This window comes from Solea senegalensis, linkage group LG7 (genome assembly GCF_019176455.1).
Source record: "Solea senegalensis isolate Sse05_10M linkage group LG7, IFAPA_SoseM_1, whole genome shotgun sequence".
NCBI lineage: Eukaryota > Metazoa > Chordata > Actinopteri > Pleuronectiformes > Soleidae > Solea > Solea senegalensis.
The window spans coordinates 21,132,836-21,152,925 of record NC_058027.1 but is presented as its reverse complement, the minus strand read 5'-3'; the positions used below and the strand labels follow the sequence as shown (position 1 = coordinate 21,152,925).

Here is a 20,090-nt window from a genome sequence, read left to right as displayed (position 1 = left end):
GAGAAGGTGATTTTCTCGGCGCCACCTGTGCTCACTTGGGTTTAGCGCCACCAGGCTGTGGCTATACGTTATAGCAGTATATAGAAGACTTTTAAAAACAAGACTTTGGCTCATAAAAATAATCAAAACCCACCATTACTGAATTTTCAAGTCTTAAGTGAATTATCACATGTTTTAATTACATACTCAAATTACAAGATACATGTGATATGTCAATAGTGTATTCTGAAGTGTACTTTAGGGAAGCATTGCACTACAGCAGACAACACACTCACTGTTATGGAAATGACCGCTGAATAACGGTCTGAAAACACCAGCAGTCGTCTTAAATGTGATTTGAAATCCTTGTAAAAAATGAGAAGTGGACAACGGAGCGCCGTCTGTGGGATGGTGAGTCTGGGAACAGATGCAGATAAAAAAGAGAAGAAAAACAAGAGCGACATCTGCACAAGATTGCACAGTGAAAGAAGGTTCAAACAGTTTCACAAGCATTTTCTCATGAGAACAGAAATGTTCCATTACACTCACCATTCACTTTAATACACTACAGTACACTAATTAAATTAGAAGGAGTAGCACCTGGTGTGGTCTTCTTCTTCTTCTGCTGCTGCTTACCTTAGTCGTACTATTGTACGTCTTCACCAAATGGAAAACCTGACGGTTTTGCAGCCATACATGAGAAGAAAACACTCCACAAGACACACAAAATAAACAAGTCAGAGATCGGACGGTTATTTATTTCTTTGTGTATTAGTGTATGCAGTGGCAAATAACATGTGCTTGATTTAGAGAGGAAAACATTTCAGAGCATTTCATCTGATGACTCTCCACACCCAGAGGAACAAGAAAGATGCTGTTGAAGCCTTGCAGTGCATTAAATGATTCAAAAACAAATGTGCATAATGAAAGTCAAGTGAAAAAAACAAACATAAAAATTAAACCATGATTCCTTTTTGGGGCACAGCAGGAGTGCTTCGGACTCACCGTACGCTTTCTGGACTCGAAATTGTATTTGTGTGACACAACACACCCAGTTAACATTACATTAAAGTTCCCCTTGAATGACATTAGAAAAGTAGCTGTGTAGTTGAACAGCTGAACGAGCAGATTTTAGACTTTCGCACAATATGTACATTTCAGAGTGGTAGGCGAACCCCCTCAGCAGCTTCATTGCTGTTCTCCCATCGATCCCCGCCCATGTGTCATTATGATGGATTGCTGTGTGAGCTTTAGGGAGACCAGAGCTGGACCTGCTGTATTGACAAGACTCCCATTTCCCTCTCCTGCTCTCGTTAAGTACTTCTTTCCAAAGTTAATGAACTAAAAACAGGGCGCGTTGCAGTAGGGGTTGAATGATTTGCGATTGCCTCTTGAGCTTCTATATGTTCAGTTCACTTTTAAAGACTAAAGTACATGTAGTGGGCATAAGAGTTTGACTGATGAGATGGTTTTACTCAACACACACACATCTTGATGCAAAAACTGCAAAGTCATTCTATGTCGGTGTGACTGCGACCAAAATAAACTTCCCTTCCTGTTTTTACAGAGGGAAATCAGCAACAATGTCTTAATTACAGAGGGAGAAAAAAGTTAATTGGCTTTCACCAACTTTCCACACTAGGAGCAAAACTGCACAAACTATAAAAAAAGACAGATAAACATATTTTGTTACAGCCATAGATACAATACAATTCCGAGTGAGGAAACTCTTTGGGGACTAACCCAAATTGGCAGCAGGCGGAAGATGTGGCCTCATTCAGACAGTGTAATCTGGCATCTGTTATTGCAGACAGAATCAGTGGGCCCGCAGGGGCTGCCAGGAGAGGAGACATGGAGGTGTAATTGAGAGCAGCAGTTTAGATCTAATAGGAAAATGAGATGAGATAGGGCCTAAGTTTGGGTGAGTGTCCAAGACAATCGCCTTTTTATCTGGAGTCATTGTCACAGTGAGCAGGGGAAAAAGAGTTGTGATGACAGCGGTTGCCTTAGTTTGTACACTGATTACGAGTCACTGCTGCATATACGTACAGTATGTTACATATCCATAATCTGAAGGTCCAGAGTTAAAAAGAAAAATAAAGTTCCCTCAAGTTAGCTCTCAACTATGCTGTTTTATCTAATAGTATTAAGAAAGATGAAATGAAGTAGACACTTCACAGATTTTACACATCATGATCTCGGTGTAGAGCAAAGATCCATTTCCCAAAATGAGTTTCTCTGGCAACCCTGAACGACTTGACCAAATGTAATCCTATTAAAAACATGTAGAGCCATACACTGTACATAAAAGTGGACAAGGTCTTGGGATTCTTCCAGCGGCAGAACAGATTTTGGGGGGAAGTTCACAGATGTCACCTGCAACCAGGCACCTATTGGATGACACCAGCTGTCAGTCACACTGGTGTCCACTCATCATGTGCTGTGCTAACCCGTCTGTTTTCCTCTGAATGGGAACATAAGAGCTGAAACTAGTGACTGAGATCATTACCTCCTCAAAAAATCCTTACTGGTGTTCAAATGAGAACTAGAATATTCAAATCCCTTTAAATGGAGATCTTTTTACTACGTCAATTTTTGTGTACAGTCTACGTGCAGAATGCAGGTTACTTGATTGGAAGGCGAACTGTCATTCCAACTCTGAACCCCCTGACCTGCGTTATCATTACACCGTGGTGATCTTCTTGTCCTTGGTGGCCTGTTTGATGGCGGCCTGCTCACAGATGATCTCCTTCAGCCGCTGCAGCCGAGTGTTCTGGGTGCTCAGGTCCCCGACGCCCGTCTGGCTGCGGTGGAGCAGAGAGAGGGCGTTGATGTACTCCAGCTCGGTGTATCGGACACCCTGGTCCACCACCAGGTTCAGCAGCTCGTCTGCAGTGTTGTACAGCATCTCATAGTACTGCCTGCAAGGAGGGAGAGGGGGAATGAAGACACAGAGAACATGTGAGAGGACGTTAGAGATCAGGAGAATAACAGGAGAAAGTAAGAGCAAAGAAAAGGGGGAACAGAGAGAATAAAAACACTCATTATTGCTCCATTTTCCATTATCCCAGTGCAGAATAAACTACAAAATGAACCACAAAAAACAAACTGCAGCTGCTGTTGAGGCTTCTTTTTTGAAAGAGGGCTTCAAGGACATCACCCTGCTGCTGCTGGAGGGAGCTCAGGGTGGAGAGGAGACAGTCAGTGGCTACAAATGAACCATCACTGACAGAGCCCAAACAAAGAAGAAACGATGTGTGTAGCAGGAATACTTGAGCTCATTAACAAGGTCCCTCACAGTGGGACGTTTGTTAAAAAGGACTATTGAGTCCATACTGATAAAAGGAGGAGCACAAAGACAACATGACTAAATTACACACACTTCCACCTGCTGACAAGCTCTTCCTCTGTGTGTGTGTTTGTGTGTATTTGGATTTCTTTCTTTCCTCACAGAATACTTACTTAGGTAAACACAATATTTGCCTATACATTTGGAGTTTGGGAGGAAGTGAAACATGTCACAACAAACACAATTTACACTTACATTCCTAAGTGAACAAAAAGAAAATCGGAGACGGGAGGGTGATGCACAGGAGTGTTGGGATGCAGGGCAGACGATCATTCTTTGCTCGGGGGCAAAACAGGTTAAATACCTTGGAGAATCTGTGTGTGTGTGTGTGGCAGTGTTTCAGCAATGCAGCCATATTCTCATAGACGGAGAAGAACAGCAAAAGGCAGACATTCACTAGAACAGATTTCAAATTCACTTATGTTATGCTTCTACACAGCAGCTGAAGATACAGTGGGGGTTATGCATGACATATTATGTTATGATGAGCTATGTTTGATGTTTCTCTTGTCTGGACCAAAACCTATGGGAACATCCCAGTGATCCAGCTCACAGAGATCCTGTTATTTCCTATTTAATCTGACTGGATTGTTATTTAACAAAGTTAATGACGGGCCACCACAGTCGAGGTCATCAACAGCAAAACGGCGTTTAGAACAACACAGCGTCAGCAACGGTAAACATGAAAGAGATTAAAGTCGTGCTGTTGTAAAGAGACGAGCTCTAGTGACAAAGAGAAATCCCAACAGGTGAACTGCTGGATTTTTAATGCGGGGAGATTTTACGAGCGGTTGTGGAGATTGATCGACTGGAATAAAAAGCGGGAGCACAATCAGATATGATCACCACTGCAAGCTCTACCCAAAAGGCTCCTGTGCTTTCACAAAGTACTACATCCCAGAGAAGGGCCCAAAAAAATTGGCCCTTCCACTCAATTCCTAGTTCCTGCACAGCAAACGTCCATATCTTATTGATATAATGACATACACACAGATGTTTTGGCCACTCTGTATGTGCTGTTCAAATTTCTAAAGAGAAGAATGAAGATATTTCTCAACTCAGGGGAAACTGAGGTTGGGAAGCACAATTTTTCAAAAAAATACTCCCCCTATTCTAGTAATACAAGGCTAAATGCAAATCGGTGAAGTATCTGTGAAGTGGACAAACTAAAGCACAGACAACCACTGATATCCCTTCTGTAAAGTAATATAAAACACTAGACCCATTTTCATCTGTTAATCTAAACAGTTTCAGGTAGGGTTTTTCCTTGCAGTCAAAATTAGCATGAGCTGGCCACCTTGAAAGGGCAGATGCCAGTCAGTCATAAGCCATGCCTCAGCTATGAGAGATAATAGTAACACTGACACTGTTAGGCAGAAGAAAGGCCTTGGGGGGGGTGTTGTTGTGACTGAGACAGAAAACCCACCTGTTTGAAAATGTCAACAGAGGAAGGATAGCAACAGAGGAAAAAGTGAACTTGTTATGACGTTCATGAAAAGATCCGCAAAGAGGGGGTTGAACTCTCCGTTGTGCCAGAGAAAGTTGACAGTAAACGGATACGAATCTCTCTGATATGTCGCAGTGAAAAAGGAAAGTTTGGTGTGAAAAGATATTTTTGTCTCATTTGTGTAGCTCTACCACCCATCCAAGACCCCAATCTCTTCTTGAGACGATCATTTCCAGCGCTAATGAGGCATTAATGAGCACTCGGGGAGCTTCTGTTTCAAGGTGTTTTATGTGCCATCGTTGTCAAAATTCAACCGCAGAGGAAGACAAACCTGGAAAGAGTAATAAAGGGGTGGAATGGATGAGATGGAGATAAGGAGAAAGAGAACAGACTAAAGAGGTGAGTGACAAATAGCAGCATATTTCTTTTTTTTTGCCTTCCCCTGACAAGTAATGCCCTTGGTTATCAGAGCATTTGCATTCTGTCTCACACTTCGTCCTGCTCTCAATTCCTCTCCAAGGTCTTGTTCATTTTTCCATCCCAAAGCTCATTTAATCAAAAAAAAAAAAAAGCTAGTCAATATTGATGAGGGTCACATTCGTTTACTCCTTCAAGGCAAAAAAAAAAAGAAAAGAAGCACTTTTGGTATAATCTCATGCTGAAACGTGCCATGTATGTGTGCAGTTATCTTTCCAGCTGGTAGAGTGTTAATGTGGGTGTCTGTGAATGTGTTTGTTTAGAGTGTGTGTGTGTGTGTGATAAAAATGCATCAAATTTACTCCAGAAACGCAGCAAAGTGTGTGCTCAACAGCCTCACCATGACATCCCTCTCTACACCTAGTGATAAACTGCACGCTTGAGGAAAATCACCTCGTTATACTTTATGATCTGATGGGAGGGGAAAAAACGAACATAACCACATAAAAACAGTCATTTCTTTTGTTGAGGGAAGAGAGCTTTGAACAGACGCTCCTCTCAGCTCAGAGGAGGGAACTTGATTCTGAACAGAGCAATAAACTAGAGAAGAAATTGCACATTTTCATTCTGATATATTAAAGAGGCATAATGACTCCTAACCTCTGTGTAGTACTTTGCATGTGAGGTACTTGAAATCCTGTATTTGTTTGGTTGTTTACGTTCAAATTGTCCATTTTTTGAGTTTGTCAGTCCAGTGTGAGTTGGGGCAGTCTGTGGCTACTGTGTATAAAGAACCAATTTAAACATTTTCAATTTTTCAGAGTAATGGAAGTAGAATTACTGTGTTCTGATTAATTATTCATGTTATTAGACCACATTCAGAGCTGGTAATAACTGTCCTGGACTGTCTGCTCTGGGCGATCTGATCATATACAGATTTGAGTGCTCCCAATCCGTCCTCAGGAGGGATTAAATATCACCTCCTCCTCAGCTGACATCCTCTGATCCAGTGGTAAATTCAAATGAACACAAGGGACACGTCAGGAGACTATGGGTGCCCCAGGCAAAAGGGATACAGGCGGAATAGCACTGAACCAATCCAAAGTTAAAGGCACTGAGCCAACTCCAAATCTGGCATCATTGCAATTACTCATTAATGTGATTCTCATCAAATTGTTATTTTTGGGGGTCCCCTCTGACAAGCACCTGCTTTGTTCTAAACAGTAACAGCGATTAACATCAAACATGCCTGAAGTCATGGCTGGGACTCCTTTATCTCATACTCTCTTTTGTCCAAACCCCCCACACCCCAAACCCTAATCACTCTGATAAAACTGCAAAAGTGGCAGGAAAGCTTTGGAACACATCTGTTGATGCAGCAGCAGCAGCAGCAGCAGCAGCAGCAGCAGCAGTCAGCGGGAGAAAATTAAAAATACCTCATCAGTGCAATAAAACATGGCTTAACTACAGTATAATAGCAGCCATAATTCACTTGGCAGCAGTGCATTTGGGAAAAAGTCCCACACAGGATTTGTTAAACGCAGATCAACGAACGCTCATTTATAACTGACGACAGTGTTAATAAATCCACAACACAATTTGCTATCCTTTCTATAGCATATAATAAGAAAACAGAGAGGCTGCATCCTAGACACTTTGCATAAGGCTGTCAGTATCTGTGTGTGTGTGTGTGTGTGTGTGTGTGTGTCTGAGTCATGGCAACAGCTGGCAATCTCGGCTCTGTTCAGTTCAAAGTGATGGGGTTGGATCCAAAGGAGTGTGTAAGGTGTCACTGGGTAACCGTGTGTGTGTATTCATGTGTCTGTGTGATTTGTGTGTGTGTGTGCTGAAAACACTTTCAAACAGTTCATTACACAAGCAGTTGGAAAGCCATTTGCTAAACAGGGTAAGGCTGTTAATAAGATTAAAATCTGTGAACCCCACCGTTAAGAGAGAAACCCCAGTGACGCACGCACACACACTCCTTATCTGTTAGAGATACTGATAGTAATAAAACCAGCATTCTTTTTTTTTAATCCCTATGATACTTAAGTGATTTGTCTCTGTTGCCCGATCCTTTACATCCTCCTCATCAGCCTCCTTCTATGCCCCCCCACACACTCATTTCACCAATTTTAATTTTACCACTAATTTCCACCTGCTTCCTCCAGTACTACCATCCATGTGAGCACTGCTCTAGTAATCAGTGTGTGTGTGTGTGTGTGAAAGCATCCCTCCGTGGTATGCTTTCTATTAAATTTTAATTAGCCGCCTCCTCCTTTTCCTCATATAAGAAGAATATTAAGTAAATTTATGATGCGTAGACGCAACGTAGGACAGACGGATATGTATGTCAGCGGCTCTATTGTAAGAGGGAGAGAGAGAGAGAGAAAGAGAAATGTGGAGGAAAGAGGGATAGAGTGAGGAGAAAAGATGAGAAGACACAAAGAGAAAAGGTAAAGCGAGACAAAGACAAGAATCAGCACAATTAATTTCCCCTCATTTCCACTGTGTACAATATTAAGGCCATTATAGGCTGCCTCAGTCAGCACATTTGGAATAACGCATTAGTTAGTGGGGTACTGAGGCCTTGTTGCTACACAGATATCGATGTTACTGGCAACAAGGAAAGAATCATCTTTTTCAACCCTCTTTATTTAAAATTCTTTCTGCACCAGAAGTCTGCGTTTTGATAAAAGTCAAGTTTGCATTGAGTCGACAGACATCTGACTAAACAGAGATTTTGGTTAATTGCAAAAATCCACACGCTTTTAACGTAATATAATGATTAACATGTTTACGGTTTTGATAAATGTGAAACTGTAGTGTGTACTGCAGATAGAAAATGGTTATAATGGATGCATGTTGTTCTCACACACAAAGTTAACCAGCCTCATCTCTTCTTCCCTTCCTCCTCCTCTCCATCCCTCTCTCTCTGCTCTCCGGGGCAGTGCATTTGTCTCTCCTCTGGTAATGAGGAAAGGTCTGCAGAGACTCTGAGACTGAAGCTTCATCAGCAAAGACTAGTCCCATCATGCTGTGCCATGCACAACAAACACACAGCGATACAAAGACACACACATACACATACACTGTCTGGCTTCATCAGCAAAGACCAGTGTCATCAAGCTGTGAAGTGCACAAATAAACACATAAACAAACACACACACACACACACACACACACACAGGACAGGCTTCATCAGCAGAGACAACACACACACACAGAGAGAGAGAGAGAGAGAGAGAGAGAGAGAGCCTGGAGCAGAGACAAGGGACGGGAGGGGCTAAAAGACGAAGAGGAGAGAGACTCACAGTACAGCAAAGGCGGTGCAGGTGATTGGATGCAGCAAACGAGAGAGAGAAAAAAGATAGGAAGAGGAAAAATGAAAAAAAAAGAAGAGGGAAAGAGATAAAGAGAGAGACTCAAGGTGACAGGAAGGGAGACAGAAGCCGAGCGCAGTGACAGTGTATTGAAGCCAGGCCTAAATACAAACAGTTTTATCTGTTGACACCCACTACCTTCTGACACGGCCGTCGACTGTACTTATTACCACAGTCCCTGTAGACACACCAGCCTGTCACCTCCACATACACACACACACACACACATACATAAAACAAGGACAGTTTATGTGCCAATGTGTGCTCACTGGAGAGACACGCAGGTGCTGGTGCTGTAGCACACTCTGGGACAATACACACCACATAAGCATCTTATACAATTTGCACATGCAGGTTTGCAGTGTTTTCCAGTAGCAGACAGGTGGGTGTGATGGGTTAAGGGCATTTCGAGTTTGCCAGGGACGTGATGACAGCGCTGCATCCTGCCTACATGGGTCAGCGAGCAGCTCAGAGCTCCACTGAGTGTGCGTGTTTGTTAGTGTATGTGTGTGTGTGTGTATGTTGCAACAGACATTGATAATTCAAAAATGGCCTATTTGCATATCACACTCCTGGAACACATTCATGTGTACCCACAGTGTTATGCAGAACACGTTTGTGAGGACCCGCAGAGGGTGCGGCTTGGCCTTATATTCTCTTTAAATTCAACAGAAAAGTAACAACGGTGATCAAACGTTGTTTTAAGAATTGGAGATAGCAAAATTGTGAACTCACCTGTTAGCTTAGCTGAGAAGCTGAGAAGTCACAGCTGGACAGCACAACGAGTGATCAACATGGAGTGACAAATAGTAAGTTCAATAATAAATAGTGTGATCATTATTTATTATTGAATAAATATAAGTAATATTAGTTTGATCATTTTCTGTGGAAAACCTTAAAAACTGGCTTTTTTAAGTTTAACAGTCAAAGCTATTAGGTAACTAAAGTAATGCTGCAAACAACATGTTTAATCTGTGACACCAACTTATTACACATCTCTATTTTAAGTTTACTAAATCCGTTGCCAAGCAAACATTAATCAAAATGTTCCTCCATAGGCTCAAATGGACTGTTGCCAGGCAACACTTAAGTTTTTGAAAGTTGAAGTGCTTTGTTTTTGTACAAATATTACTGGGCCTCCTTGTTTTTTTGTTGTTGTTTTTTTACAAGGTAAAAGACTCACAAACTACCTTATTTCTTACTCTCATCTCGGCCTCTGTCAAGAAATGAGAGACATGGAGACAGGGATATGAAAGGTGATGACTGGAGTGACACGCACACACAGACACTGCAGTGCAGTTCTCTACAGAATGGGACTGAGCACCTATACTGTCCGGCAGATGTGTGTGTAAGTCAACTTGTGTGGCAGTGTTTAAGGTTCTTAAGTTGTGTGAGTTTGACCCTAACCCTGGACTGAAATTGCTGCCAAACCTATGATCAAGATACTTACACACACACACATTTGGGTGTTAACTACCTTGTCCAACGCTAACAATTCACATTGTATCATGCTGTATGTGAATACAGATGAACACAAGATGGCACTATTTCCCCATGCTGCGCCACCATCCATGAGCATGCGTGCGTGCGTGTGAGAGAGAGAGAGAGAGAGAGAGAGAGAGAGAGAGAGAGAGAGAGAGAGAGAGAGAGAGAGAGAGAGAGAGAGAGAGAGAGAGAGAGAGAGAGAGAGAGAGAGAGAGAGAGAGAGAGAGAGAGAGAGAGAGCGAGAGAGAGATTTCTGCAGTGCTGGTTACAAGGCTTCTCTTTAGTTTTATCTCAGATCAATGGTAATTACTGCGCTCTTGACCAGGTCGCTCTCTTTTCCATACAAGCACACAGAAGCAGTAAAAACAGCTAACACACACGTGTGTCTGACCTTCTATAGTCGTGAGGACACTCATCTGTATAAAACGCATCCCCATTACCTCAACTATCACAACTAAATGACAACAACAGACACTTAAGTAAAATGAAGTCTCAACATAACCATAAAACCAAGTGTTTGTGTTCTTCAAAATGTCCTTATTCCACAAAGTCTGTGTCCCAAAGTGATCCTCAAACAGACTGAGGAACACGACACACATGGATATTAGAATATAAAAGTACATGGACACACAGACACAGGCAACGGCTGCTTTTCTACAAAGTTGGCTACCTGCTGCGATCACTGCCTTTCTTCATTGCATTTGACTCTTGTTTTTCCAGACGTTCTAATATAATTCTGAAAAATATCCTGATCTTAGTCTACCCTCCTCTGCTGCTTTCGTTGCCAGTTAGCCGGTGTTAGATTTCCCAGGATCTGAACAAGAAACATGTTGACGTTGCTAAATTTACAGGCAGTGTCTATATCTAATCTGCTTAAAAATCTTTCAAAAGTGATTCAGTTTGTCAGACAAAGTTGCCATTTACTTTTTCATTATAGTCCTCAACACAAACAAAATACCTTTAAGACTGAAATCTGATTTATTTATACAACTGAATTTAATGAATATTTTTACTTTTTGTCTGTTTTGTTTTGTGCACATGTTCGAAAACACAACTTTTAAAATCCAAATCAAATCAAATTATTGTTCACGGCTGCATATAATGTATACGTAGAATCTTGAAAAATATTACATATAGCCTCTAAGTGCCTTTCATCATCGCTGTACCACACCATACAGTTTGTTATTGTTGTATTGTTAGTTGCACTGGCAGGTGGGAGTTATGCATATTCATGCTCTTGACATAAATATGGTGATTTCAAAATGCTGATTGGCTTGGCTGAGTGTCTGTGCATGGCTGAGAACAAGGGATACATATCGCACGTGTGTGTTTGTGTGTGTGTGTGTGTCGCCCGGTGCACGTGTGTGTGCACGCAAGCGTATTGCAAGAGCCTCGAAAGCCGGAGGCCGGCCAATCCAAAAAGCCATGAATGTATAAACAACATGCCCTGCAATTCCCAATCAACACCTCCACACCACCCACGCCTCGTAATCAGAGAGAGTGGGAGGAAGGAGAGAAAAGACAGAAAAGCCATCACGGCCATTTCTCCATAATCAAAGTTGACAGTGGGTAGAGATAACATGCTAATCAATGGTTCTCCACATCCAGTACAGTTCAGGTCATTTCAGTCTTCAACTTCTGCTTTGTTTCCCCCCGGGAGTAAGAACCCTGCTTCAACGACCAGTACATTGCAAACAATTGCTATGCTTTAAACAACACCATAGACACATGCGCTCGAAAAGATGCCAAGAGCTGTAAGAAGAGGCTAATTAACGTGACGACAAAGCATGACAACATTGCAGGCGCGGGAAGATGCATTTTACAACAACAAATACCAAATGTGAATGGCATTAAAAATGCTAGAAAAGCCTATTACTTTTAAATGGACTGCTGGGACGTGACCTCAAACACTAATATACAAAAGGCAACTTGTCAAAAAAAAAAAAAGGTCAAAAGAGACTGCATAATTGCAAAAATGTTGCCAAAATGTATAAATAATATTTCAAACTAGGTGTTGTGTCTCTTCTGCATATTTATCTTATTTCAGCCACCTCCACATACACAGTAAACCATCTTCTATCCCTGACACCTTCTCTAAGTCCATTCTCTGTGAAAGAAAGTCTTTTCTATGACTCAATTTTAACTGAAGTTGTTTCAGTTTGCCTTCCCCCCCGAAGCCCTTCCTTCTTTCTCCATCTCTTCACTATCACCCACCCTCTCACATACTCTGCCTGTCAAGGTCACAAGCTTCTCAAAGGGGGAGGGAAAAATAATCATGAATACTATGAATCACCCCTTCTCTTTCTGTCTTCTTCTCTTTTTAACACCCTCCTGCTCCCTCCCGCTCCTCCTCCTCCTCCTCACTCCCTTCATCTTGCTCGCAAAGATATCTGAGCGCTGCTTTCCCTCATGCCTGTCAGGGCTGGACAGCACTGGGCATCAGCAGGTAGACTCGCAAAATATAAATGTATGAATAAGGAATAAACACCAACAACCGCGTGCACCCAGGCACACAGCGTGGGTGACAATCTGTTTGACCATCTGTCTGCTGTTCGCATTGACATAGTTGCTGTTGGAACTTGAGGACATTGTGCAGCTTTGTGTGTGTGTGTGTCTACACAGGTGTGGCTATGCTGTGGTGATCCAATACATCAGACTGAATATGTATTGACCGTTTCCTATTTGATGGGGTCATAATACACTAGGGCTGTCACCTTTTATGCTAAATTTCAATATCCATTTGAAATTGGACACAGCAAAGAAGTGCATCAGATTATCTGAAGTGATGAATGTGTGGACCAGCAGAGGGCAGTAGAAGCACAGCCGGGCTTTACATCCACTTTGAATAAATCTGAAAAATCTGTTACAAATGACCTAAGCAAGCCAAAAGTCTGTTACTTAATGTTTGTGACAACCCACTTGGACCAATAAGTTCAAATGTCTGGTTGTCATGTGAACCTCTGTGAACCTGAGTCTGACCTGGCGAAGTCGAGGTCAGCCTCCCTCGACATGGTGATGTTGGTGAGGTTCTGCTGAAGAACAAAGATGTTTCGGCACATCTTCTTGATACCCGACTCACTGATCCTCTTAAAGTACTGGGCCCCGTTGATTAGAATACAGGAGATCAGGTGACCCAGGCCTAAAAAGAAAACGGTAAAATAATGATTGTACAGATCAAACTCTAATTCTACTTTGAAAATGTGGTTCATCAGTTCAGTCCAGGCCTACACTGACCTTCAAAAATGTACTGGAACTTGTGCTGCAGCAGAGCAGCTCCCATGGCCTCCTCTATGGCCGAGATGTCCTTGTTCAGTTTGACCACCAGTGGGTCGTAGTCCATGCTCTCCACATTTGCCACAATCGCGTAATTACCTTGCTTGGTGAGGGGGATCAGGTAATGGAAACAATGCACCCTGGAGTGAAACGAGCAACATAAGCAAAGGGGAATAAAGAGATAGAGGTCAATTGGATGTTTGGAAAAAAAGTATATATACACACCTGTTGATATTAGTTATTTTTTCTATATTTTCCATAATGTACTGTCTCTCAAAAACACGGGGACAATTAGGAAAAGAAAGAGAGGTGTGTGTGTATGTGTGTGAGATAAAGAGAGACAGAGAAAAAGAAAGAGAGAGAAGTATATAATTTTCTGCGCTTACACTTTAGTGGGCACTAAGTGTTCTCACTACTCAGCATTACCCGGTCGTAACACATATAATTTCTACACAAATGATTATGTTTAGAGCACTTACATCCTCTTACTCAGCTACCACGACATAACAGCTGAATAACATTTAGCCAAGAAATCTGATTAGTTAAGGGCAACCTGTAGAGCTCCGTGCTAAATATACTGTACAACTCAAAAGAAGCTTCCACATTTGGCACATTTCATGATGTTAAAAAGCTAAAGTGGAAAGTGACAGAAAACTACAGAACCAATTTTCTTGAATTTTCTTGAAACTTTGGTGGGAGGGTCGGGGATGAGCCAAGAAGCAGCCCTGTTTGGATTTGATCTGATTGAGGGGGTGGATACAGACAGATTTTTCTTCACTCTCAGACGAGGCCTTTTTCATAATTGTTGTGGATTTCACATGAAATAACACTGAACACATTATGTAAATCAAATCAGGCTCAGATATAGATCCGCTCTTTAGTGTTGGTGGAGGCTTGTTTTCTCTCTAACAACTTAATAGCTACTTTTGGGGACTTGCGATTTTTTTTAAGTGACATACACTTGTAGCCGGTTATTAACAAAGGTTAACAACCAGCTCATATTTTGTCTATGATTGCCAGCTACTGTGTAGCTTTGACACTACTTTAATAACTCTAATGGGTAAAGGGGATGACTCTCAACAACACGCTTCTTCTTATTGTTCATTTAACACCTACATCTCACTCTGAGGTCATTCATGGAGACAGATGGCTCATTTCTGTTTAGACTTGAGTCAATACTCTATAATCACAGACCCCTGAGCAGAACGGTTTCAAACGATATGGGTGAGTGTCTATTCCCCTTAAGGCATAGCCAACAACTACACCGCATCTTCAAATGCCTCAAGTCTCACTTCCTTTCCTCTCTATTCAATCATTTCTCCCATTCAGATACTGTATCTCACTTCTTTAACCCCCTCCCTACTCAGTGTAACCTCTGCACTCGTCCCTCATCCTTCTCTTCCATCCTCCCTTTCCTGCTTTCTTCCTCATGGCTTCATTTAGCTGGTAGCACTATCAGGGGAAATTCAGTAGATGGGGAGAGTCAATGGAGCATAGCATATAGCTAGACATCAGCCTCGGGGAGGGTTTTCAACTGAAATCATAAACAATATTGCATAAGCCACACAATAGTCTTCAGGGAAATAGCGGTACATGGAGGGATAGAAGGGAATGGGAGGGGAATGATGACTATTAGTGGTTGTGTGGGGGAGGGGGGGTATATATGGTGTGGTAAATTAATGAACTATAGACATTGACACCGACATCACACATTTAAGACACAATAAAAATCTCCCGGACTTGTGCACTGACTTCAGCTGTAACGGAGATTCAATAATTGAGATTGTGGGCAACGGTAGCTCAGTGGTAGAGTGGGTCGCCTTTCGAATCGAAGGTGGTGGGTTCGATTTCTGGCTCCACTAGTCTCATGCCTATGTGTCCTATACCTATGATTCAACATTACATCAAATCTAACAACCTGCATTTTAATTAAATTGTGTTTCAAAAAACCAAGTAAACTTCATGCACTGATTTTACAAACCTGGAAAACATCTATCAATCTACTAACCAATGCAAATCAATGTTTATAGTATCTGTTTTTCTGTGAAGTAGGTCTGGACAATATGGTCAAAAAGGTTTATCATGATTAACAAGAAGTAAACATTAGGGGTAAAACTTTCAAAGTGCAGTTTTTCAGTGCCTAAACATTATATATCCCAACTTTTAATTCTGTTTAGCGAGTTTCTCTATGCCTACCTGACCTCCAGGTGCAATGCCAGGAGACAGCGGTCTGCGATGTCCTGGAAACTCCTGGACAGATCACTCAGGGTCTGGAGAATCTGCTCCCTGCTGCGCTCACTCTCCGTCGAGCACTGAGATGCACCTAAACGGACACAATAGACATTATTAACAAGCACAGTGAGACTACACAAGCACAGTAGTAGTAAGCAGCAGAAGGATAAAAATGTTTCAATGTATGGATACTACTAAAGTGTCCTTGAGCAAACCCCAGAATACTTAACTCTGAAATGATTAGACCAACACCAGTGTTTGTATAGCACACACACACACAAGAAGCCATCAGTTCAACTTCACACACTTCCTGAGTCCTTCAGCATGTTCTTGTACTTTCTACTCATCACTTGTGCTGAGACAGCAGGAGAATGTGTCAGTGCGCTGCATTGTAAACCATACAAAACACCTCTGTTGGTCTGTGTATGTGTGTGTGTGTGTGAGAAAGAGAGAGAGAGAAAACTAGAGAGCATGATGAGTGTATATAAATTCAGCCAGGTGTAGATCAATGGCCATAAATTAGCAAGTGGAGGAAAAGGAGAGAAATTGGCCCCGTCACTCATATGTAAGTCTATTTGGTCAATGAGGCGAGTTAGTGTGTGTGTGTGTATGCGTGCTAAGAGTGAGGGTGTCCACGATCAATGTGCCGCAGTCAAAACCAGCTCCCCAGTTACTCTTCCTGCCCTTCTGAAGGTCACACATGCAGGCAGGCATCCAGGCCCTCAAAAAACATACACGGATTGAGTGGCACCATGTCTAAATTAAGTCCTAATGTCCTAATTCAGATTGCCAGCAGCCACATTGTTCAAATCAACTTTTTTTTCTTACAAACATACAGAAATCATAACATTTTTAATCATTTAAATTTGCGGAAAAATTAGGACATTTGACAACATTTGTGTTTCGGCAAATTTCAACATTTTCTGACATTATATGGACCAAACGACTACTCGGTTAATTGAGGAAATGATGTAATTCAACAACAAATCTGTCATATTTGAGCGACCACTTGGTATTGAAGTGGGAGATGTGTAAGACAAAATAAGACAAGATGTACCATTACAAATCCCCCACAGGGAACATTCAGAAATGGAGGCTATAACAATGAGATTTAACTCTAGAGGACAACACTTGCAAAGGCAAGAGGAACACGGTTTCATATCCTGGATTGGCTGAGGGATGGATAAATTATTCATATTAAAGAGGAAAACATTGCCATATGTTAAACAATTGAATTAAAGACTACTTTATTTGAAAACAGTTTGAAAATGTGGCTACAATCATAGACGTCATTAGTTCAGTGATTCTTTGAGGGTGACATAATATGTAATCTGAGTTTCTCCCACAGTCCAAACACATTGCAGATTTGGGGATTAGGCAAACTGGATATTCTAAATTGACTGTCGATGTGAGAGTGAGTCTCTATATGTGGCCCTGTGATGGACCTGTCCAGGATGGACCTGTCCAGGTTGTACCCCCCTTGCCCTCATGTCAGCTGGGATTGGCTAAAGTGGCAGAAGAGGATGAATAAATGAATAATCCGAGCTTCTGCCCACATTACAGTAACCTTAAATAAACCCCCGATAAGATGAGAAACCATTGGTTGAGGCAAACATCGGTGAGGTATTTATCATTGACATTTAATTAATAAGGCAAACATAACCACGGCTGGGAGACGACAGATGCTCGGATGAGACAGGAAACCATGATCAGACTTTTGAACGACCGCCTTCTCAATGTGGAGGAGCAGCGGCGGCTTTTGAAAATGTCCAAGTTCTTTACCTTATTTATAAGCAACGAGCTGGAGAAAACCCACTGCGGACGCTTGTAGTATTTCGTGTTCTCGGTTTTTCAGTCACTCCCCAAAGTGTGAACATAGATTGACAGTTAAAGTTAAAGCTCTGCCTTCTGGCAAAATTTTTTGAAGTAGCTCGCCGAGCCTCCCTCTCGTCTGTTTAATCAGTTTCATTGTTTGCACAAACAGAAACACCACGATGGCATCAGTTCTGAGATAATTAAGCGTTACGGTGCACAACATTTAATTACAATCAGTCAATTTTTGAACATTTGGGAACTTTATTTTATTTTTTTATGTTATGTCAGCCAAGTCTAAGACAGTCAGTTTTGCGTTTGGTCGAAATTGACCTCAGTGCTACTGTATATTGCTATATCTACTACACATTAGGGACTTCTTCATCCACTGGCAGAAAACAGAGCACCACAGATTGGATTGTAAGGTTTGCAATATCACTATTAATCCTGCTAAATGAGCCACAAGGAACAACAAACAACATTGGCCTTAACATAAAAAAAAAATCGACAATGATCTCAAGGGAGAGTGGCACAATGAAATAAATGACTGATCAACTGATTGGATTTAGCTGAGGTTTTTTTTTTATTGCCCTGGTCGAGAAATTAGATCATTATTGGGTAACAGAAACCAGCACCGACACAATTCTACACCTGAAATATTCAGTGAGGAAAAATGAAAGCGCTGATCTATGATATTACTGATGTCTACTGGCATCAAAGGAGTGGCATTGACATCAACAAGTGTTGCATATACATGCATATACAGTAGCCGCGCACTGACTGCAAACACAAGCGCAAATCTGTGATATCTACTGTTGTGAATAAAAGAAAGAAAAAAAAGTACATGTACAGTATATTTGAAAGATAAATACTATTTTGTTGGTGTTTTTGGGGGGGCTCTTTTCTTCACTTCACTAGAACTGCCTCTGGGAGTGCTCTACTTCAGGTGTGTGTGTGTGTGTGTGTGTGTGTGTGTGTGTGTGTGCATGTGTGTGCGCGCACAGGCGACGCGTGTGTGTGTGTGAGAAAGTGACTCGAAGGCTTCTGTTTCCTCTCATGTGCATTAAACTCATTCACTATGGCAGCAGAAAGGAAAGAAACGGGTCTCGCTGTGGCACACACTGCTGGAGGTCTCTCCAGGGGGTGTCCGTGACACAAACACACGCACACACCAAAAAATGCTCAGACACACACACAAAGATTCCTGTGCTCTCCCCCCCAGCTTGTGCCGCTTTGATGGTGCAAGGGAGGCGTCGCAGCATGGGAGGCACCATTAGAGTCAGGGACAGACGGGCAAAAGGAGACGACTCATTGGTCCTGACTGACAACTTTCTTTCTTTTTTCCTTCTTTTTTACTTAGACTAAATGACTTCCATCTCTGGGTCCTTTGTGTATGCATGATTCTATGCGGGGATGTGTATGTTGTGTATCTTTTCATGCACATGTGTGGGCAATGCATGTACTGTGTGTGTGTGTGTGTGTGTTTGTGGTGCGCTTATCCAATTATTTTCAAATCCCATCTAAGAGAAACGTCTGCTGTTGCCATCTGCATAAGATGAGGGTGGCAGACATTAAGAGAGATCAGTGATGGAATTCACACATACTCACATCTTAACGTTCTCTGCCTTCTTTGCTATTAAGAGCATCGACGACAATCTGATTTTGCTTTTGAGCGACTGACAATAGAGGCTGAAATTTTGCTAACTGCCATCTGGTTTGTTTAAGAAAGTACAACATGTACTAGCCCAGCAGGAAACAAAGAAATATGGAAAAGAAGATGGCGAGTGATGAATGATTCATAAATGACTCTCTGAGTAAGAGAGGGGAAGAGTTATTAATTATTTTGCTGCCTCTGGTAGAGGATGAACATCTGCACTCAGGAATCTGAACGTCTGTCCAGAGAGGAAGACGGAGAATGTGAAAGAGAGGAAACTGAGGCAAAAATTATTTTGATTTCTGAAAACCCCCAAATTGGAATCTTATAATGAGAGAGAATAAAAATACATACTGTGTTTTGGACACAAAAAAAAGATGGATGAACCAAAAGACAAACTGTGGAAAAGAGGAAAAACAACACCAGGGTCTCCACTGCAGCTCCTCCCTCAGGCCCCTGCAGTGAATACGAATGTGTGTTGTTAGTCAACTTCCCTTGTTAAACAGAGTCAAGAAAGAAAGAAAAATCACTGCTAAAGGGTAAAGACCTACATACACAAGGAGTCAAGGTTAGGAAAGTGTATCTCAATAAGCCCCTCAGACATGCAACAGAGCAACAAAAGAAGTGAGAAGGAGCTTTCTCCTGTGGACAGACCATGATAATCACCTTGAAACCCTGCAGCACAGATTGGTGGCCTGTTTCTATGCATCTAATGATGGCCAGGTCTCTGAGATGCGTTTGCAAACATGCACAATGAGTGTTAGTAGACGGGAAAAGTCAAGGAAGAACTTTCACGCTCATCATGATCTACATTGCACAGATTGTTGCTAAGATCCAACTAAGCTGCCAGACACAGTGGTAAATTAAAAGAAATCTCAAACATACGTGCACGCAGCAGCCAAGAAAGAATAGCTGTCATGCTGACATTTTCCCTCAGGCAACTCTGTGTGTGTGTGTGTGTAATTTTATTTATTACCTCTTTGTGACTCTTGCATAAACACAGACCTGGTCAGAACCAATAGTCCTCATGGAGACAAAACCTGGGCTAGGATTTGAACT

General features: G+C 41.9%; 1 protein-coding gene across 1 annotated transcript in view; it reads right to left on the bottom strand.

Moving 5' to 3' along the window:
• Positions 1-959: 959 nt before the first annotated feature.
• The window catches only part of LOC122772640 (exocyst complex component 4-like), a 36,115-nt gene continuing 16,984 nt past the window's right edge, over positions 960-20,090 (bottom strand). The window contains exons 6-9 of the mRNA XM_044030828.1: positions 15,530-15,656; positions 13,295-13,473; positions 13,040-13,199; positions 960-2,900 (exon numbers count right to left, since the gene is read on the bottom strand). Of these exons, the coding sequence (XP_043886763.1) occupies positions 2,663-2,900; positions 13,040-13,199; positions 13,295-13,473; positions 15,530-15,656 (704 nt within the window). The 3' untranslated portion in view covers positions 960-2,662. The remainder of the gene's footprint in view (positions 2,901-13,039; positions 13,200-13,294; positions 13,474-15,529; positions 15,657-20,090) is intronic.